Genomic DNA, 22,425 nt, shown 5'->3' with positions numbered 1-22,425 from the left:
TTCAGCTAAGCTGACTGGCTCTCCCTACACAGGGCAGGGCTGCGCTAGTTTGTTAACAGTAACCGCTCCCAAGTTCTAGGGTGCCTCAGTATGACCCAGAGGACTTGTTAAAACACAGACTGCTGTTCCTACCCTCAGAGGTTCTGAATCTGTAGATCGGAGGTGGGGCTGAGCATTTGCCTATTAGCAAGTTCTTGTGTGATACTGATGCTCCTGGTCTATTGGCTGGGGGGTGGAAGGGCCAGCCTTTCTTTCTCTCATGTCTCCGGGAACAGCGCTCACGGCAAATACTGAACGTGCCTCTACCGTTTCTAAGATTCTGAGAATGGCTTGTGAGTGCGGCATAAAGGGCCCCACTAGTATTTTGGTGGGCTGTCGCTGAAACACTTGGCAGCTGCCCACAGCCATCATCCCAGGCAACTAAGGCCGTGAGTTGGCCATACTTGCCTGGACGAGAGAGGAAGGATGGGGCCCAACTCCAGCCCCGCTTCCCAGAGGACAAAGGAGGGGCACAACTCCCCATCTTAGATAACACTACAGGAGTAGAGGCGGTAGGGACCCATCAACAGCCTCTCTCTCTTGACGTCTCAGATTCCAAAGTCATTTGTCCACACAGAAGTGCAGCTCATCCCCAGAGAGGCTGTCAGGCCCCTGACTGTTGATCTCCCTAGGGCTTAAGACGCTGTGCCCCATTTCCTTTTCAGCCCCCCCAGAGCTCCCCTGCCCTCTTGCATGGCTCCCCCCGACACCCTGCAGGATGTTGGCAGCCGTTTTGTTTAGGGTCTCACCAGCATGCTGCCTTCCCAGCGTCACCCTGAGGGAAGCCCCTCCATCCTTCTTCCCTCCCACCGTGGCTCCCTTCATACCTCACGCTGCCCTTCGTCTCCCTCCAGTGTTCCATGCCTTCCTGCGTCACGGCATTCCACGTCACATGCGCCTTTGACCACAGCCTGGAAATGAGGACTATCTTAGCAGACAACGATGAGGTCAAGTTCAAGTCGTTTTGCCAGGAGCACAGTGATGGGGGCCCACGGGGTGAGGCTCCATCCGAGCCTGTGGAGCCCAGCCCAGCTAGCGAGGACCTGGAAAAGGTGACCCTTCGCAAGCAGCGGCTGCAGCAGCTAGAGGAAGACTTCTATGAGCTGGTAGAGCCAGCCGAGGTGGCCGAGCGCCTGGACCTGGCCGAGGCACTGGTCGACTTCATCTACCAGTACTGGAAGCTGAAGAGGAAAGCCAACTCCAACCAGCCGCTGCTGACGCCCAAGACGGACGAGGTGGACAACCTGGCCCAGCAGGAGCAGGACGTCCTCTACCGCCGACTGAAGCTCTTCACGCACCTGCGGCAGGACCTGGAGAGAGTGAGTCCCCCTGCCGCTCCCCGCCCGCCCGCCTGCCTGGTGGGTGTCCCAGCAGGCCTTTCCGCCCCTCCCTCGCTGCCCTGGAGCAGCTGTGGCTCACCAGCTTTCAAACCGTGAGCTCTGGCCAAGGCGCTGAGGGCCTCCGGATCTTGGACAGGTTGGGATAACTGAGAGTTTGCAGAACAGGGGAGGATCCAGCTCTGGGCTCTCTAAGTCCCTCTTGTCCCAACCCTTTTGCAGGTCTGATCAAGGGTGAGGGCCTGCCACGACTGTGAGGCTGGGAGACTCCAGAGCTGGGAGAGGATCTAGGCATCTGACTCCTAGCTGTCTCTGTGGGCCTGGCCTGGTCCCAACACAGGAGCTTTGCTTAGAGTCAGGCCAGGGAGGCATGGGGCATCACAAGAGAGTTAAATCAGTATAATCAGCATGTGCTGCCAAAGCAGGGAAGACAGCTGTGAGTGCAGCTCCTGGGGTGCTGGATTGAGGGAGCCATGTGAGCAGAGGCCCAGGGCATGAGGCTGGGCCAGAAACCAGCAACAGCCCGTGGGGCTGGGTGTTCCTGGACCACGGTGTTTGTGGAAGTTGCAGAAAGATTTTAAGCAGGGACTGTCCTGCTGCGGGTGCAGATTCCAAACACTTATCCTGGAGGTGGCATCCTGGGGCCCAGAGAGAGTGAGTGGGTTGGCCGGAACCCCTCAGCTGTGCACTGGGTGGCAGGGATCTTGCCTTGGTCCAGGCACACAGCTTTGGGGGCTGAGTGAGACAAGGCAGGTGTGCAGACTTCATGGTTTTAGGCTGGGCTGTGGAGATCCGGGGCCAGTGAGACTTGCTTTCCTAGAGCACAGAGGCCCCCGCAAAGCCTCTAATCCCTCCTCCTCCTCCCAGAGAACCGGTGAGAGGGTCCTGCCTTCTGTGTTGTGTTCCCTCAAACTTGGCTTTTTTGACACCCCTCCCCAACTCCTCCAGCTAAAGTCCCTCCAGATAGAGTCCCACCCCTGAGGTGGAGGCAGCCTGAGCATAAAGCAGGGTGTTTCAGGCCCCTAATCGAGTCCTCTGAACCCCAGGTGCTGTTCTGGCCTCTCCTCTCCTCTCTGGGACATTCATTTCTAGGGTTCTGGAGCATGAGGGGTCATGTCAGGGCGCCCTCCATGGATACACACACACACACACACACGCCTACCATCTCCCAGGCCATACTAGGAAGCAGGAGGGGTGGAAGCATTCTGGGGGCTTCGTGTGACTTAAGGCAGCTACTTTGCTCAGATGTGTCTCAGTTGGCAAGGCTGTAAAATGGTTAGAGCTACTCAGCATTTGCTGAGTACTGGGGTAAGGGGCTATGAGGTGGAGGCTCTGAATCTGGACCCAGCTTCTCTACCTTCCTTCACCCCCATATGCATCTGCCCTGAGGCCTGGTCAAACGGAAATGGCCCTTTTGGCCTGGAAGGGAGGAAGCTTACTGCCTGGAAGCCAGCCTGCAACCAGAAGGTAGGGGGCAGGGAAATGATCACCTGTCCACAGTGTCAACTGGGACAGAGAGCAAGGCCACCTACATTGCAGTCACCACTTCCGGGCCGCCCAGCCTCCTGCCCCATGCGGCAGGGCCCTCAGGGACAGATTCTTCTGAGACCAAAGCTGCTTCTACACTTGTCCTCAGGCCACCCCCAGGGTCTCCACCCCCAGGGTCTGTAGTACACACACCCTGCTTTTAGTCCTCCTGTTTCCAAACGACACATCATGTCTGACCTCCCTGATCTCTGCTGCTCAGCACGTGTCTGACCCTGGCTGGACTGCGTGAGGAGGTCAGGGGACGGGCCCACCTATTGAACCATCATCCTGGAGAAGGAGCTGAGAAGTTCGTGGTGCCATCCCTGATGAGCAGTGGGGCTATAGAGAGCCTTGGAGGAACATATGTTTTCTAGAGTTGAGCTGAATTTGGAGCTGAAGAGGGGAGGGGCTCATCAGAGAGTTGTTGGCTTATTCTCTGTTCTGTACTCCTCTTGGGCAAAAGTATTCCCTCCTCAGCCCCCCAGCCTCTCGGGCCCATTGTGAGCTGGTGCAGGTGAGGCCAGGGGCTAAGGGTGTCACCGGCTAGAATGCTGAGGCAGCTGTGGGATCCCCACCTCACAGACCTCTCTGGTTGGGGCACAGAGCCCTCCCAGGTCAGGTGTGAGTCAGTCCACTCTGCCCCCAGGAGGAGGAGGCAGGGCCAGCCTTGCGGTCTGTTCAGCTTCTGAGGGCTTGGGAGGGCCCCTGCTTCTCCAGCAGCCTCCAAGCCAGGCTGAAGGGCAGCAGCTGAGTACACAGGCCTGGCAGGCTGAGGAGAGGAAGTTAGGCAGCCGTGTGCTCCGTTGACCCCCACTCCGATCCAGCCTCAGAACCTTTCACGGCCACGCGTTGGTGACTTGAGTGAGTGAAGCAGGCCGAGAACTGTGCCACGGGGGAGGCTTTCTGCAAAGACCCATGACCGTCGGTGGCCTGTCCAGCAGGCTCCGTCTCTGACCGTGGCCCCGTGCCAACAGTCAAGAGTATCCAGCCCGTCCCTGGGCACCGGGCCAGCTTGGGCTGGACCTATCAGGGATTCAGGGGAGGAGTTGAGACTGAGACTGTGGGGAGCCTGGGTTTGCATCCAGTTCCAGCACTGCCCAGCTCTGTGCCTTCTGAGTTTCACTTTCTGCTTCTCCAAGTTTCAGTTTCCTTGTCTGTGAAATGGGAATAGCTGACCCTGAATCATGGGAAGTTTGGCAGGGACAGGGCTTAGCACACCACCCTCCCTTGTCAGTGGTGATTATTGTTGCATTCTGACTCTTAGCTGATGGGCTGCTCGGAAGGTGGGCTCCAGGGAGGCCTGAAAGAGCAGGCCCAGGGCTATGGCCCAGGAATCCTGGGTCCTCCTCAACTGATTTGCCTCCCAAGGCCAGGCAAGACTTTTGCTGAGAGAAGCAGGAGCCGGGGTCATGGTGCCACCAGCATGAAACCCCATTTTATGCTTAGCCTAGACGATGTGCTTTCCTCAAATTTCAGCCTTAGGCCTTGGCCCTGGCAGGCAGCACAGGAAGGCCTGGCTACCGCAGCCTCTCAGAGTTGTTCACAGCTGACAGAAAAAAAAAATTGCAGCACTGATGAGCAGCGATCAACCTGACAAACACTGGCTGGTGTCCCCTAGCAACCAGGCTGGCAGTGTGGGCTACACAGGGCTCACTTCCTGCCCGTGGCTCTGGACCTGATTACCAGGAGCTTATTAAAGGTTTTACCTGGCCTGAGGAGAGTCGAGAGGGCAGGAGCAGCTCTCAGACACTGGCCCCAGAGGATAGACATGTCGGAACTCCCCCCGGCTTCCGTGTCCATAGCTCTCCCCAGGAGACTTGGTCCTGCCTCCCCCACAGTCCGCGTGTTTCCTTGTCAATTGTCACACACCATTACTATCTTCAGTGCCTGGGTTGTGTCTCTTTGACCTCCTACTAAAGCTGAGTGGGCAGCTGTAGCCTCCAGCCTCTAGCTTCTCAAGCCCACGGCTCCCAGTTCTGGGACTTTCCCACCCCGTTACCCCCTCCACCCACTCAAGCCCTCTCACCTGATCAGTAGCCCCAGATCTCCAAGCCCCCTGTTCTCCCTACTCAGTTCCTTCTCCACTGTCTCCTGCTTTCCTCACTCCTGCCCTGTGGCAGTAGCTCACTGCCAGTCCCTTGTGCCTGTGCAAAGGCCACATGCTGGGCAGAGCCTCACCCAGTAGGAGCCACTCTGCCAACCAGCAGGGATCTTATAGCAGTGAGTGGGTGAGCACCCCAAGGTGCCTGCCAGCCAGCCTTGATGAAAGCATTAGCTAGCAGCATTCTGGGCTCTCCTTCCACCGCCTGTTCCCACCCTTGCCCCCACCCCCTCAGGACTCCCCCTTCTCTTAGCAGACCTCATCCTCTGTTCCTCAGACCAGAACCTTTGCCCACTGGTGCCCTCTGGACCCATTCTCTGCCCTTTCCTCTCATGTCCTCCCCTTCCTGCCCCACACTGGGATCTCTTTCCAGCCCACACTGCACAGCACAGGAGTTTCTATTTTTTCTTCATCCCCTTCTGTCTCCAGGATTGCACCAGTGTTTGAATCCATTTTACTTTCTCCCATCTTCAAGAGCAAGTCCTCCCTCCCCCACATCCCTCTAATCATCGGTTTCTCTACCCTCGTCCCTATCTTTCCTTTTCTGTCACTCCTCACTGTTCTTACTTCTTTGCTTCTCACTCTTGGAGCTTCCTTGAAGCAATTTACTTCCAATATATTGTATTTTTAATACCTCATTTATATCTACCATAGTGGCAGGCCAGACCCCTGCCACTACCATATTCTAAAACCTTCCACCAGGGCTGCCAGCAGCCTCCATCTCTCCCACTTCTCCACCCTTATCCTCCAGCCTTCTCAGCAGTGGTCGCCACAGGTAAACACGCCCTTGGTCTGAGATACTTCTCCTGTGGATGCTCTGACCAGACTCCCCATCCCCGATAATCCAGCCCTGCTGCCCCCTCCCTGAGTGTTCCTTGATCCCTGCGATCATTCACTGCACCAGGCTTTTCCTCTCATTGTGCCTCTGCTCTGCAGCTTTCCTCCCCATCAGGAGGCTGGGTTCATCGCACACCTGCCTCCCAAGCTCCAGCAGCTCATGCCCAGTATGCTCCGCTCCTCCTGTAGCCTCCCTAGGCTCCATGAATGCCCCTATACTGGTCCGTCCTAGCTTAAGGTAACCGGCTGAGAGTCCTCCCTGCCTTCTGCCCTCCTTAGCCCACGTCCAGGCTCTCTCTGCCAAATTTGCTGTTATCAAAACAACTTTATCAAGGGAATTCCCTGGTGGTCCAGCAGTTAGGACTCTGCACTTCCACTGCAGAGGGCACATGTTTGATCCCTGGTTGGGGAACTAAGATTGCATGGCGTGGCCAAGGGGGGGAAAAAAAAAACTTGATCATAAAACCTGCTTTTATTACTGATCCCTGCTCTAGTTTTGGAGGACTTTTCTACTTGATTCACTTTTAGGCTCTTTGATGTTTATCATTTTCTTTAAAAATTGGTGTGTAGTTGCTTTATACTGCTGTGTCAGTTTCTGCAGTACAGCAGAGTGAATCGGCCATGCATACACCTATATCCCCTCTTGTTTGGATTTCCTTCTCATTTAGCTCACCACAGAGCACCAAGCAGAGCTCTCTGCACCGTACAGTAGCTTCTCACTATCTTCTTTATGCATACTGGTATATGTAGGTCAGTCCCAATCTCCCCGTTCATTGCACTCTGCCAACTTTCCCCTTTGGTGTCCATACGTTTGCTCTCTACGTCTGTGTCTCTAAGAACATCTCTATCATTTTTCTAGATTCCACATATCTGCTTTAATATACAATATTTGTTTTTCTTTTCCTGATTTACTGCACTCTGTGTGACAGTCTTTAGGCCCGTCCACATCTTTGCAAATGACACAGTTTTGTTCCTTTTCATGGTTGAGTGGTATTCCACTGTGTATGTGCATCACATCTTCTTTACCCATTCCTCTGCTGATGGACATTTAGGTTGTTGCCATGTCCTGGCCATTGTAAATAGTGCTGCAGTGAATACTGGGGTGCATGTGTCTTTTGAATTATGGTTTTCTCTGGGTATGCCCAGGAGTGGGATTGTTGGATCACATGGTAGTTCCATTTTTAGTTTTCTAAGAAACCTCCATACTCTTTTCTCCATAGTGGCTACACCAATTCACATTCCCACCGACAGTATAAGAGGGTTCCCTTTTCTGCACACCCTCGCCAGCACTTATTGTCTGTAGATTTTCTGATGGTGGCCATTCTGACTGGTGTAAAGTGACATCTCACTGTAGTTGTGATGTGTGTTTCTGTACTGATTCGTGATGATGAGTGTCTTTTCGTGTGTTTGTTGGCCGTCTGCATGTCTTCTTTGGAGAAACGTCTGTTTAGTTCTGCCCACTTACTGATTAGGTTGTTTGTTTTTTGTTTTATATTTATAATCAGAAAAAGACAATGTAAGGAGTCTAATAGCCTGTGTTGGCTTCTAAGATGGTTGCAGTACTTTTCCCCAAAAGCCATCACGGAAGAGGAATTTTACAGCATTTAGTTACATGTAGCCATATTACCGAGAGTCTCAGGAAAAATTAGAGGAGTTGATGATTGCATAGTGAACTGGGAGTAAGGGGTAGCAATGTGTTCGGATTCTCACAGAATCTTCTATAGCAAAAGTCTCCAGACATTACTGATTATGTAGTGTATGTACCCTTATCATGAAAAAAATTGAGCATTTACCTCCAATATATTGTAGGTTTAATACCTCATTCACATCTACCATGCTATATTGTAAAGCATGCTGCTGCTAAGTCGCTTCAGTCATGTCCGACTCTGTGCAACCCCATAGACGGCAGCCCACCAGGCTCCGCCATCCCTGGGATTCTCCAGGCAAGAACACTGGTTGCCATTTCCTTCTCCAATGCATGAAAGTGAAAAGTGAAAGTGAAGTCACTGAGTTGTGTCCATCTCTCAGCAACTCCATGGACTGCAGCCTACCAGGCTCCGCCGTCCATGGGATTTTCCAGGCAAGAGTACTGGAGTGGGGTGCCAGTGCCTTCTCCTATTGTAAAGCATACATAATCAAAATTTCTAATAGGACCAAAAAAAAAAAACAAAACCCACTAGAATATTATCTTCCTATACATGCTAAGTTGTCAAACTCAGTAGCCCATGCAGCTTGCTTTGGAGCTTGGCAATAGTTCTCAGATGCTGTGGTGCTGTGAAAAATATATATTTGAGGGCCCCACCCCCAGAGAATTTGATACTCCCCCAAGCCTGGGAGTCTGTGCTTTTAACCAGCCACCCCAGGGATTTGGGGGGTGATCTTCTCCAGGAATTCATTCCGGCCTGCCTTGAGAAACCTTGCTCTAATGTTTCTAAAAGTCAAAAAAAAGAAAGAAAACTACATCTGTATTTAAATAGGAAGTAGTCCTGATCTGGTTTTAGGCTAGATATATTGACTAGTTTGTTTTCAGGCCCACAAAGTAGCCATGCATCCACCCAGCTGCCTTCATCCCCACTGTCCCTGTGCGTGCTCAGCCACATGACTGCTGGGAAGGAAAGAGACCAGAATATGAGGAGAATGAGATTGAGTTGCTTAGATGTGATGGACAGGAAGCCTTCTGGAGGTGACCCTGGAGCCAGGACCTGAAGGATGAGTTCCTGCCTGTCTTCCCCTTTCTCCAGGGAGCCTTCTCATCACCCGCAAGTCTGGATCAGGGTTGCCTGTGTCAGTACTTGGTCAGCACCTCTCTGCCCTGCTGAGCAGCAAGCCCTCAGAAGAAGGGGACTCTGGTGGCACCTCTCGCAGCTGAGCCCAGGGACCAGCACAAGCCTGTGCCTAGGGACGTGTAGGAGGAGGTTGGCTGGAGGGAGGTCCTAGGGAGTCCAGGATTTGTGAAGAAGTCAGATGGTGCCAGTGTGCTGGAGCAAGGGCTCACAGGCGGGGCCAGGTGGCTGCCCCTTGGGGAGGTGCTGACCACAGGAGAGCCTGCTATTCAGTCTGGGCTGTGGTGATGGTGAGAAGCCAGCCAGAGCCTGCTAGCCTGGCGCAGGTGTTCTGGCATCTCTTTCACAGCTAGGCTCAGGGAGCAGAGGAGGAGGAGGCCTGTGCCAGCAGGGGGGTCTGATCATGGCTACTCCAGGGTGGGAGAAGTCATGGTCACAACAAGAGGCAGGGGCTCTGGAACCCTCAGGTCATGCCCAGGCAGCTTAAGGCTATGAACACTGAACCCAGCCTTGAACACGGAACCCAGCAGGAGGTAGAACCTGGTGGCACCCAGGATTCTGGTGGCCAGCTGTCACTTCTGCTGGAGGTTGTGACCCGATCTGAAGACAGTGCCAGAGCAAGGTGGTGTCCTGATGGGGAGGCCTGGACTTGGTCCCAGCGAGATGGTGTACACTGAGAACAGCCAATGAGGGATGGCGCACGGGGTCAAGGTGCCAGGTGGACAGGAAGCAACATTCTTCAGGTGCTTCCAGGCCAGCTGCAGGGTGGGCCCTGTCCCATGGGCCAAGCAAGATGGTGTCCCAGGCCCCAAGAGGCTCTTCCTAGCTGGCCTAAAGTAGTCTGAGCGGCTCTGCCCTTCCCCAGAAGGGGTTCTGTCTCTGGCAGAGCGAACATGGTTGAGTGCACATGGGGCCTGAGCAGAGCAGCTGTGGACCTGGCTCAGGGCCAGTGCAGCAAGTGGACAAGGGCCAGCTGCAGGCTGGACTCCAGTGCGTCAGGACCGCCTCTCTACTCAGAGCTCTTCTGCTGGGGCGCTCTCATGTACTGGTCATTTGTGGCTAAGGATAGGAGGTGGTTTTTGCCCAGGTGCTAGTGGCTGAAGAGTTTCGTTGATGTGTAAGAAGCCTTGGACAGGAAGCTGAAGGATGGACTTGGTGACCTTGTCAGGCCGTGACAAGCCTTGGGGGATTTACATACAAGGGAGAGCAGTCATGTTGGAAGGGCCTTGGGCGATGGCATGACTCAGCCAGGAAGTGCAGGCCTAGGGAAGGAAGGCAGAGCTGCCAGCCTGACCTCTGCAAATGCACTCCCTGCCTACACTGGCTTCACTGCAGGCCCTGGGGCCAAGACTGTGCTTGGCCCTATGTTTTAGATCAGAGAATTTCAGCTCAGGACTGAGCATGCATTTGGGGCCTGGGTATTGATTCCCAGGTGTCCTGGGCAGGTTATGCAGAATGGCCCCCCAGAGTTGGGAGGTTGAGGTGATTACCCATGAGTAAGGTGGAAAATCTCTCTTGTGTTTCCTCAGGTTAGAAATCTGTGCTACATGGTGACAAGGCGCGAGAGAACGAAACATGCCATCTGCAAGCTCCAGGAGCAGATATTCCACCTGCAGATGAAACTTATCGAACAGGATCTGTGTCGAGGTAGGCGCTTCCCCTGCCTGCCGCTGGCCACCTCTCGTAAGCACACCCTCGAGGGGGCTGGGTTCCAGGGAGCTGTGTGTCTTCAGAGCCTGGTGGGGCATGTGTACGGGGTCAGGGGCCACTGACCTCACCCTTACCCTGTGTACCTAGGTAGTGGGCCAAGGCAGGGGCCTCCCAGGGTCATAGGTGTGTGTTGGCAGGCAAGGAGCAAAGATGTGATGTGGGCATCAGGCCTACCCTCAGGGAGCTTTCTGGTTCACGGGACTCTCAGGCAGTGTGGGGCCCATTGTGATTTAGGAGTGACTTGCATGTGAACAGGTGCAAACCAGAAGTCTCAGCAGCTCTGTGCTGGTTCCAGGGCAGGAAGGGACCAAGCTGGCAAGCTTCCCTGAACCCCTGTGTGCCTGTGTGTTGGTTCTGAAGAAGGCAACTGCCCCAGGGGTGGAAGAGGACCTATGTGCTCCTCCTCTCTGACCCCATCTGATAGGACTGAGGCCCTGTGCCAATAGGTTTTTTTCTTCCTCTTTCTTAGGCTTTTACCATCACATGCGTTTAACAGATCTGGAAATCAAAGGTTAAAGGAGCTCTGAGAGTGGTCTGTCTTGTTAGTTGTGGGTGTTGCCAAACAACAGGGCCCTTTGTGGAGTGTTAACATATTCAGGAGGGCAATGCTTAGTGCAGAAGATGGTGCTCTGATGTTGAATTCCATGCAGTAAAAATAGGTGGATGGAGAGATTTTTAAGCCAGAGGCTGCCACTGCAGGTAGAGCCTGTGGGTCAGGCTAGGCCTGGAGCAGAAAGAGGAGAGTGGCTGGATCACCACCAGAGTCAACAAATGAGCTGTGTAAGGTCTATGCCCTTGGGAGGAGCTCAGGCCACAGCGAGTGTGGTGGGGGACTTGGGAAGCCTCCCTCCAAGTATCTAGGCGCTGTCCCATGTGATAGGTGAGAAGACTGAGGCCTGGCCCGAGGTTACACCTGGAGAGAACAGCAGAGCTAGGCAGAGTCCTGGAGTTGAGCCCATACTCCTCAACCTTCTCTTAGGTGCTTACTCAGGAAGCCCGCCAGCCTCTGGCTGAGACGTTAGGAGGAGACTCCTGGCAGCTCCCCACCACAGCATGTCTCTCCCCTGCTGTGTTTTGTTCTGTGACTCCGCAGACCCATGTGGTCCTGGACTAGAAGGGTATGAGGGGCAGGTGTGTACCCCGAGTCTTCCGTCAACTGTCTGACCTCCAGAGCAGACCACGAGAGCAAGGCAGGGGGCTGACCTCTGTGTCAGGAGGGGAACCCAAGGCTGTTGGCCCCTCAGTGACCTATCCACCTTCACTTCTGTGGCCTAGCCCATGAGGCCCTGTGCTATCCACTCACCTCCAGCCAGCCTTCCTGCCCACCAGGACTCTGTCCTGGGATCTGTAGTCCGTAGAGGTCAAACTGCAGCGCAGGTCCTATAGAGTGGTCTTCCCCCTCCTCGTGTAGCTGAGCCCCGCACCAAGCCCCTCAGGGACTCTTATCCCCTTTCCCACATCAGCTATTCCCTGACTCACTGGAGCCACAGTTATCCCAGGTAGTCCACATGGCTCTGGACTGGGGCCGCAGAGGTGCAGGGGAGGTGACCCAGAAGGCGAGACACTAAGTGATGGGGCTCTCCTGAGATTCCACACAGGGGTCTTGGTTCTGTCTGGCCTGCTTGGGATAACCATCTTCCTCCTGCTCTCTCTTTCCCTGATGCAGAGCGGTCTGGGAGGAAAACAAAGGGCAAGAAGAGCGACTCAAAAAGAAAAGGCCGCGAGGGCCCCAAGGGCAGCCCCGAGAAGAAAGAGAAAGTGAAGGCAGGGTCCGACTCAGTCCTGGGGCAGCTTGGTGAGTGGCCTGGTGCACACAGCCAGACTCATACCATCACTGCACTTGCAGCTCCCCGCAAAAGGCCATGGGAACCACCAGCATCCTTGCTGCAGAGTGGGAGGCCAGGAGGGGTCGGCAGGCCCTTCTATGCCCAGGCACTCCCACCTTCCAGGTATAGAGGAGACTGGGGTTTTGGAGCCCTAGCTGACCTCCCAAGGGTTCCTCTCGTAGACTAGAGGCTAGGCCCAAGAACTCAGGAGCCTCTAGACATCCTGGCCCTTCAAGGAACCCTGTGTCATGCTGTGGGGTGAGGGCCTGCCATAATTCTCTATCCCTGTCCCCCTCTGCCAGAATGTCCTCAAGTAGGCCCTCCCTTCATCCCCTGCAAACTTTCTGGGAGCCACCAGAGACCCCCCCCAGGAGTGGTCTTTGCCCAGCCCATCTCACTGTCACAGCTGTCTGTCACACACCTCTTGACTGCTGCCCCATTAAGCCTGGTGTCCCTAGAGGGGCTCCTGGACGTGGGCTTTGTCTCGCAGGATGTCACATGCTTCCTCCAGAGCACTCCTCAGGGAAGGGCCGTGCTCTAGAGGAGCACCTTACCACTAGCATGGAAGCCCCACCTCGTCTCTAGCAAGGAAGCCCCAGGTCACCTCTAGCATGGAAGCCCCACCTCGTCTCTAGCAAGGAAGCCCCAGGTCACCTCTAGCATGGAAGCCCCACCTCACCTCTAGCACCGAAGCCCCAGGTCATCTTTTATTTGCCTCGGTCTCAGGAAGGATTCAACTTGGTATCTAATGGGAACATCAGCGGCCGCCTCCCAAGACCTCAGTAAAGGAAGGAGAGCCCATAACTGGAGCTGGCCCTGACAGACACCCTTATCCAAGTCCTTGCTTTGGAAGCTGTGGAAAGCGACACTTATGAAAACCCAGCGCCCCCTGGTGACCAGAGGGCTCCTTATCCCTTATGCTCCCAGGATGATGCTGTGCAGGGTGGTGAGCAGGGCTGGGTGTGCTCCTGTGCAGTCACCAAGGGCCCTCGCTTGGTTTAATGCTCTACTGTAGCCACTTTGAAATTCTTAATAATTTTTGAATAGGGAGCCCACATTTTCACTTTGTACTCTGCTTCTCAAACAATGAAGACAGTCCCCAGGAGCAGGATATCTATCTGGGGAGAAGGGTGTTCCGTGTTTGCAGGTGGGATGGACAGAACAGGTTAACTCGGCCGGGTCTAGCATAGAGGGAAAGAGGGAGGAAGGTCCGCGATGGTGTGCAGGGCAGGGTGGGAGAGGCCTTCTGGAAGGACGGTGGGACACACACCTGCTGGCATCTCACCTGCCTCTTTCCTCCCCTTGGCCAGGCCTGTCTACCTCGTTCCCCATCGACGGCACCTTCTTCAACAGCTGGCTGGCGCAGTCAGTGCAGATCACCGCAGAGAACATGGCCATGAGTGAGTGGTCGCTCAACAATGGGCACCGCGAAGACCCCGCCCCGGGGTTGCTGTCCGAGGAGCTGTTGCAGGATGAGGAGACATTGCTGAGCTTCATGCGGGACCCCTCGCTGCGACCTGGCGACCCTGCCAGGAAGGCCCGTGGCCGCACCCGCCTGCCTGCTAAGAAGAAACCACCACAGGATGGGCCCGGTTCACGGACGACTCCAGACAAACCCCCCAAGAAGCCCTGGGGCCAGGATACTGGCAGCAGCAAAGGGGGTCAGGGGCCGCCTGCCAGGAAGCCACCACGGCGAACACCTTCTCACCTGCCGTCCAGTCCTACAGCTGGGGACTGTCCCATCCCAGCAGCTCCCGAGAGCCCCCCACCACTGGCCCCCGAGACCCCGGAGGAGGCAGCCCCAATGGCTGCCGACTCTAATGTCCAAGTGCCTGGCCCTACAGCAAGTCCCAAGCCCTCAGGCCGGCTCCGGCTGCCCCGTGAGAGCAAGGGAAACCGGAGATCGCCAGGTGCCAGGCCTGATGCCGGGACGGGACCGCCTTCTGCTGTGGCCGAGAGGCCAAAGGTCAGCCTACACTTTGACACTGAGACTGATGGCTACTTCTCTGATGGGGAGATGAGCGACTCAGATGTGGAGGCTGAGGACAGTGGGGTGCAGCGGGGTCCCCGGGAAGCAGGGGCTGAGGAGGTGGTCCGCATGGGGGTACTGGCCTCCTAAGTCACCCCTTCCCCTGTCCTGGTCCCCCCATGAGGCCTCAGCCCAGTGACAACTGCCATTTCCAATCTCCACTGAGTGTCTCAGACCCTTGAGGCTGCCGCTCTGATGTGGTTTTATTTTTAATATAAAAAGAGTTTCGAATTCCACACTATTGTCTTTCCTCTGTGCTGGCCTAGGACGTTAGGATTCCTTCCACGGCTCTGGCCACAAGGACCAGCCCTGGTCCTGTTCACCATCACGGCCATGGCAGCGTCCCCGCCTGGGCCACACAGTACTGCTGGGCTCCTGGCTACATGTAGGCAAGGTGATGAAGAGCTCAGGACTCCCGCCCGCTGCCACTGGGTGACACAGACTGTCGTTTGGGCATTATTATGGCAGATGGGCCAGCCCAGGGCCTGCCCCGCCTTGCTCCCAAATCCCACTGGGGTCAACTGGGGGGCGGGGGGGTCCTGCTGCACTTCACTGATCCCCAAGGAAGTATAATAAGTGATACCCAGCCAGAGTCTACTCACTGTCACAAGCACAATGAGCTTATATGAGAAAGCACTGAGGGGGCGAAGAGGGCCTGCTGGTTCCAAGGGAACCACAGCTGTTCCTGGTCAACCCACATCATCTGAGGCCTGCCCGCCCACCCTGCGACCCTCCACTCCCCTGCTGCTCTGCCCCTGCCAGCGCCCAGCTCGGCGGCTCTGGGGAGGGTTTCCCAGAGCCCTTCCTGAGCTGTGCCATTTTCTCAGGGGACTCCCAGCCAGCCAGCCGCCAGTGCCGGCGGAGGGCTGCGAGGGAGGGCCAGTGCCCGGTCAGGGGCATGGGGCTCAGCCTCGCCCACTACAGAGAATCGCTCTGGGACTCCAACTTCCTTCCTTCCTTCCTTCGGGGCCAGTCTCGGCCGAGGTCTGATCACTCCCAGACAGCTGACCAGACCAGACCATTTGCCTTTTCAAGTTTCCTGCTAAGTGATGAGCTTCTTCCTTGGTTTCCTTTTGGAAACAACTCCTTCCAACAAGCAGTGGGATCCCGGGGCCCAGGATGGGTTAGTGATGGCCTTCCGGGGCTGTTTGAAGTCTTGCTGGATCTTCCTGGTTCCTCTTCCCCTCTGAGCCTTAACCCCCTTCCCCAACTGTGCCCTTCCAGCTCCTCCCTTCCCACCATCACCATCCTGCCTTCTCTGCTCCACCCTCTAAGTCCCAGGTAGTAGCTCTGAAGAGTTTCAGTGGAGTGGCCCCAGGGTGATAGCTCAGGGAACAAATGAAAAACAAAAAGGAATTCAGTGAAAACATTTTTTTTTTTTCTTTTATGACTTACTCCTGGGTCACTTCTGCCACTGGTAAAGCCAGAACTTCTCCAACAAGAACCTTGCAAAAGTCCAGTGAATCAGTCGAATCATTCTGTGGATGCCAAAGAATATTTTGACCATAATACAGCACAGCCAGGACCTGACAACTTGTCACTTGGACTTTTTTTAAAAATGGAGTTCTTTAGCAACCAAGTGTAGAAACATGTTCGTTGCACACACCCAAGGAGGTGAGCCCAAGCTCTCAGACAAGGATGCTGTTCTGCTGCTGCTGGTGTTGGATTTTGGATCCTGGGCCCACTGTGAGCTCTCCTGAACCCTAAAACTCTGCACGAGGAGACTGACGGTGAAACCAGCGTGGCAAAAGTCTCACCATGGGGATCCCCCTCACATAACACAAAGCGCAAATCAGTGGGATGGGGAGCAAGCTGAGCACCCATCCCCGACTCAAGACTTTCAAGGTACGGCAGTGGCATGGTCATGGACACTGAGTTTCATGTGAGTTATCAAAACAGGAAACAAAGATAATGACTAAGTTTAAAGGGCTGGACAGATGTGTCCAGTCGGAGCAGACTCAGAGTGGGCTTCGAGGACTCTGGGCGTTGGGATGGCATGAGCTACTGTGTAGAGTTTGGTCTGCCTGGCGCCTTGGTAGTAGTGGCCAGTGCAGCGTCAGCAGCAGCGTCCTAACCCCATTCTCTGTTTACTGCCTTTGAACAGATCTTCTTCCTTCCCCGTGCTTCGGGTCACCTCGGGTAACAACCTTGTCTGTGCTGGATTGCCTGGTCTGACCTCACAGGAAGCAAAGGGACCAGCTTTAAAGAACAACCAAACTCTGCTGGGAGGTGGGGTGCTCAGGTCCAGTAGACTCAGCACTAGCCTGCTTACCCTTCATCCATCCTGAGGCAGGGTCTGGGCTCTCTGGGGGCGAGGTAGGGCATAGGACCAGGGCAGGCAAGTGGTAGGTCTGGTCAGGGTCTAGACTGGGTGGGCCAGGCCAGGAGACCAGCAGAGGGCCTCTACTCAAGTTGGCCTCTAGATTTCAACCCACTTCTCAGTTGGCTCTTGCTTTGAATTGAATTATCCCTGGGGTCCCGTGTCCTGCACGGAGTCCGGGTGCCTCTAAGGCTGGCTGCCCAGGGCCTGCCAGGCCAGACCCAAGAGCTTTGTCTGCCAGCCAGCTGTCCACTACTGGGACGCCCGCCAGGCTGCAAAGAAGACAAGGACACTGGCCCTCACCACTGGCCTTCCTGCTGCCAGCACAGCCCCTTCACTTTGCGGCTTCCCATCCACCGTACAGGTGGCTTTGCTGCCTTTGAGGTCAGGATGGGAAGCTGGGGAGGTGGCAGGAGGCCTTTTCCAGCCTAGAGGCTGAGGTGCGTCTTTCACACAACCGTATCTGCAGACACTTACTGGAGGCATAAGTTGCTCTGGAAGTTGGCCCAGCGGTCTTTACCACTCTCCTGGTCCCTGCTGCCCACCTCCTTCCCCCTTCTCACAGTGAGAAAGGATAATGTGCAAGGAAAGTATTTTTATGGATCATAAATGTATTTTAGAACAAACGCAGAGAAGAAAGGTTAGAAGGGTTTATTTTATTAAATGAGCTCTGACTTGGTGACAGTGTGTGAACATTTGCAGTGTGAAGGTCTCAGGTTCCTTGGAGAAGCCACCCAGGTTTCCAAACGTGGGTGTTGGGCTGTGGATATGTGAGTTTGTGCCAGGGCACGTCTTGTGTGTCCATGTGCATGTGTGTCTGTGTGTCACGTATGGGCACACAGTGGGACTTGCCAGGGCAGTTTCTAGAGAATCACATGCCCAGTTCTGACAGACATTGGCAGCAGCTGGACTTGGCATTCCTTGCTTACTGCCAGATGTGGCCAACCTCTTTGCCCATACCCCAAGCTCTGCAGAATGGTCTGGATGCCTGTAACAAGGCCCTTGGGGAGGCCACTTCCCATGGCCCCGGCCCAGCTGGCCACATTGGCCAAAGAGCCAGGGCTGGAGTCCAGGACCTTTGGTTGTTCTTTAAGGCACTTCCTGCCACCTTGTCCCTCAGACGCACAACACTCTGTGCTCCACACCGGCTCGGGGTGGGAGGATATGAATGTCACAGGAGGAGACACCTTCTGTCTTTGTTTCAAAGAAAGTTGATGTGCCATTTGTTAATATACAAGAGAAATATTGAAAATATATTGAAAAGAGCAATTTTAAATTATTTTTGGCTTATGTTGCAATATTTATTTTCTTGTATTAGGAAAGATTCCTTTGTAGAAAAAAAATGTATTTTTCATTAACGCAAAAACCTATTTCTCCTTTTTGTACATTGTCCATGTTCGCTACCCTTAACGAGCAATAGAATGTATGGCTGCCTCGGGGTGGCCAGTGCCCGCGTGCCCTGCATGATTCTGTGGTCCTGCCCCCACGTAGCTCCCAGTCCCATCCTGTCCTGCTCACTCATGGGGGTTTCCAGAGCCTAGCCCTCACTGGAGCCTGTGGCTTCAGGACCCCCTCTGCAATCCTCATGTGTTGGCAAACGCAGTTAATAAAGCAATGTTTTCTGTGCTGGCTGGTGTGAGGCTCTGTTGCATTGGGGAGTGGGAGAGGGTGGGTCAGTGAAATAGTGAGTGGTCCCTGGGTGTCCCAAGGAATATAGTGAGTGCTCAGTATGCACTGGGGCTGGGCTTACTTGATTTGCTTCTCACAGCTGTCATTCCCTGGGGTTCAGAGTGGATGATGGAGCTTCCCAAAACTACCAGAGGTGAAATTCAGCATCAAAGTCAGAACCCCTTGAGCCACCTACAGTGGGAAGGTTTGAGAGGAAACTCTGGTTGATGTTCAGTTACTAAGTCATGTTCGACTCTGCGACCCCATGGGATGGATTTGCATGCCAGGCTCCTCTGTCCTTCCCTATCTCCTGGAGTTTGCTCAGATTCATGTCCACTGAGTTGGTGATGCTATCTAACCATTTCATCCTCTGCTGCCCCTTTGTTTTGCCTTCAGTCTTTCCCAGCATCAGTGTCTTTTCTAAGGAATCAGCTCTTCACATCAGATGGCCAAAGTTTTGAAGCTTCAGCTTTAGCATCTGTCCTTCCAATGAATATTCAGGGTTGATTTCATTTAGGATTGACTGGTTTGATCTTCCATGCAGTCCAGAGGACTTCCAAGCGTCTTCTCAAGCACCGCAATTCTAAAGCATCAATTCTTCAATGTTCAGCTGCCTTTATAGTCCAACTCTCACATCCGTACATGACTACTGAAAAAAACATAGATTTGGCAATATGGACCTTTGTCACATAGTGATATCTTTGCTTTTTAATATACTGCCTAGGTTTGTCATAGCTTTTGTTCCAAGGATCAAGCATCTTTTAATTTTATGGCTGCAATCATCATCCGCAGTGATTTTGGAGCCTAAGAAATAGAATCTTACTGCTTCCAGTCTGGTATTTGTCCCTAGATCAGGAAAGGTTTTAATCCAGGCTTGTTTTTCACTCGTTATTTCCCGAGTACTTGCTTTAGAGTACCAGACTCTAAACTATGCAGAATAAAGCCAACGTCTCTGCTGTCAGGGAGCTCACAGTCCAGCAGAGAGGCAATGAGGGAACTGGGAGGTACTGTGGAGGCCTGTATGGATGAGGTGGGGAGGGCACAGGAAGCAACATCATTCATGCATTCATTCATTCACAGACAATTGTCTACTGAGCATGCATCTCATTCTACCCGTATGCTGGGTTGTATACTGTGAGTGGCACCAGGACCCTGCCCTCCTAGAGCTTCCAGGTAACATAGGCTCGAAGGATAACTAGTTGTTTGCCCAAGGGGAGCTGGCTGGGAGGAAGGGACAACAAGCACTCTGGACAGAGGGGTCCACAAGAACAAAGTTGGATTCAGCTATGCGTGGAAGGGTCTTGAGCCTCCTCTGAGAGTCCAAGGGGAGGAGTGTGGAAAGGAGCTTGAACTGAGACTCAAGGAATATAGCTTCGGGGGCTACTGACTTGGTTGTGAACCACAGAGAAGTGCCCCATTTCCTCACTGATGGAGTAGACAGTGAGTCCCCAAGGGCACCTCCGATCCAAAGTTCTGTGATTCCACAATGCAGAAGGTGGTGGAAATAAACCTGGTGTACTTTGAACAACTGTGGAGGAAGGTGTCCCTCACTGAGGGGCCCCATGCCTGGGGATCAGGGAACCTTGTCTGACTGAGACGTATGTATTCTCTCAGGGTGCTCAGCTGAGAGTGAGAAGGGCTCACTTAGCATCAGCCGCAGTCAGCATGAGGTGCTGGTAGATCAGTCCCCAGGCTGAGGGGGCTCCTGTGTGGCCAGCTCCCCTGCCTGTGATTTGGGGCTGTTGGTTCTATGGGCCAGCTGCCCTGGGCTCGACACCCTAGATTTTCCCTCCTCCCAGAGCCAGGCCCACTACACAGTGCTCCAGAAGAGTGATGCAGGGGGCCTGCTGCCAGGCCTGCAGCTGCAGAGCTGACCCAGCTGATAACCGTGGGGCAGGAAAGGGCAAAACACTGGTGGGCCCGAAGCAGCAATGTGCAATAGAAATGAAGCATGAGGCACAGAGGTAATTCTAGTAGCCACATTTTTAACAAGTAAAAAGGAACAGGTAAAATGAATTTTAATATATTTTAGTTAATCCATTATATCCAAAATATGATCACTTGAACCTGTAATCAATATAAAATAATCACTAATGAGCCAATGTACAAGAATCCAAGGGGAGGCCAGGAGTGTCCACTCCCCCGCCACTTCGTTCCTGCACGTATTGATTTAGCATTCATGGTGCATCAGTTGCTGGGCCCTGAGGACACTGGGATGACCAAATGCCCTATGCAGAGATCAGGCCAGTGGGGGAGAAAGACTTTAATCCCATAGTCCCAAAGCCAGGTGCAGTTACACACAGACTGTGTGGCAGAGGGGAGGGACTCTTCCTCTGCCCGCCCTGAACTCCCTTGTTCTGATGAAACTCCTGCAAGGTAGGTAGGATCTGGGGCGCCATCTGCTGCCCAGCCTTGATGCCTGACTATACCTGTTTTTGTTTTTTCTTTTTCTCCACAATTTAAAAAAAGAATCCTATATGGGGGCGGGGGCGGGGGGGGGGGCACCTGCTACATTTAATAATGTGCAACTGCTTTTTTGTAACAACAAACACGATGTTAAGGAAGTGAAGGTGAAGGTGAAGTCGCTCAGTCGTGTCCGACTCTTTGCGACACCATGCTCCTCAGTCCATGGAATTTTCCAGGCAAGGGTACTAGAGTGGGTTGCCATTTCCGTCTCCAGAGGATCTTCCCAACCCAGGGATCGAACCCGGGTCTCCCGCACTGCAGGCAGACGCTTTACCATCTGAGCCACCAGGGAAGCCCATGTTAAGGAAAAAGAAACCATTCTAAAACATTAAAAAAGTGGGTTCCCCGGTGGTCTAGTGATTAGGACTTGGCGCTCGCGCTGTTGGGGTCGCATTCCCTGGTTGCAGAACTAAGATCTCACAAGCCGAACAGCATGGCAAAAATTCCTTTCCTAGAGTATCCATGACTCCCCTGGGTCCCCCAACTCAAACTCAAGGAGGCTTCTTTTTATTATTGTTAACCCCATCCCCATAGTGATTTTTGTACAACGCCTTAGGAAAGTATGTCTAACTCAGGATCAGGAAACTGAGGTTCTAGTCTTCCGTTGTTGACTTCATGTACCTCAGTTTTTCCATCTGTCAAATAGAAGACGTTGGGGATACCGATTTCTTTAGGTCCTGGTGGGAAAGCCCATGGTCGGAGGATGTGGTCAGTGAGGGTGAGGTGAGAGCCTGACAGGGCCCTCCCTTTTACCTTAAGGCCAACTGGGTAGGTGGGACTGACTGGGGCTACCGAGAGCCTCCAGGCTGGACTTGGGCAGAGCCAGAGCAGGAAGCAGCTTAGGGTCATCACATTGTCAGAATGCCACGGTGGCCACAGATTCATGTCACCAGGAGAGGGGTCATTAGGAGCAAAGCAGTAGCCATGGGTGTGAACATGGAAGTGAAGCACCAGATCCAGCCCCGATGGTGACAGGGCAAAGTGCTGAGCAGGACCTGTGGGCAATGGAAGGAAGGTACATTATCTGTCCTGCGGGCTTGGAAGTGGGGCCCACGCCTCTCTGGGAGGGCTGGGGGTGTGGGGCGGGCTTTGTGACTTGGGTAACAGCAGTTGTAGGGTGGCTTGCCCAGGTCTAGGGGTTTGTGTTCAGTGGGCAATCCGCCTTATTCCACCCCCATCTTTGGTTTCCGTTAGCTATTCGTGGCCATTCAAGTCCAGAAAATTCCTCCAGGAATGCACCACACATGAGGAGGTGACTAGAAATGGATTCGTGTGGGCCTTGGGGTAAAGGAGAATTAAGGACTGTGTTTGGCCCTTTCTGGGCCTCAGTTTCCTTATCTGTTAAGTGAGGATGAGAGTTCCTGCTGCGCGCCCCCCACGCATGGTGGCTGAGAGTGGATCAAAGCGGGCCTAGGTGTGCGGTGATTAGAATGAGGAACCACTGTGAGAGGAGGGGGACGGAGGTCAAGGCAGAGGGCGCCCTGACCCCAGCAGACTGACTAGAGAGGCCAGGCGCCCAGAGGGATTTGTTCGCTTTAGCTCCGTTGTTCTCACCGGCCGCCCCATGCCCAACCGGGGCACCTGTGTTCTGGGGGCAGGGCAGAGGAAGGTCACGTGATGGCTGGGTAGGGGGGCCGGCCGAGGGCGGGTTGGAAGCACCTGGCGGTCATCCGGGACACCGCTCACGTGACATCTGAGCCAATCAGCTGCCTGTGCCTGAAACACACCCACCTTCCCAGCATTCTGGGTTCCTCCGCGGCCATTCTAAAACGGTATAACCCA

At 54.1% G+C, this 22,425-nt stretch overlaps 1 protein-coding gene across 8 annotated transcripts in view; it reads left to right on the top strand.

Annotated features, from left to right (window-relative positions):
• JADE2 (jade family PHD finger 2) overlaps positions 1-18,135 on the top strand; it is a 50,650-nt gene extending 32,515 nt beyond the window's left edge. For 7 of the 8 annotated variants that reach the window (XM_018050383.1, XM_018050379.1, XM_018050381.1 and 4 more), the window contains exons 9-12: positions 894-1,358; positions 10,154-10,271; positions 12,001-12,129; positions 13,471-18,135. In XM_018050383.1, the coding sequence (XP_017905872.1) occupies positions 894-1,358; positions 10,154-10,271; positions 12,001-12,129; positions 13,471-14,279 (1,521 nt within the window). In that variant the 3' untranslated portion in view covers positions 14,280-18,135. The remainder of the gene's footprint in view (positions 1-893; positions 1,359-10,153; positions 10,272-12,000; positions 12,130-13,470) is intronic. The other variant, XM_018050384.1, reaches the window with a different exon arrangement.

This window comes from Capra hircus, chromosome 7 (genome assembly GCF_001704415.2).
Source record: "Capra hircus breed San Clemente chromosome 7, ASM170441v1, whole genome shotgun sequence".
Lineage (NCBI taxonomy): Eukaryota > Metazoa > Chordata > Mammalia > Artiodactyla > Bovidae > Capra > Capra hircus.
This window is presented reverse-complemented; position numbering and strand designations above follow the sequence as displayed.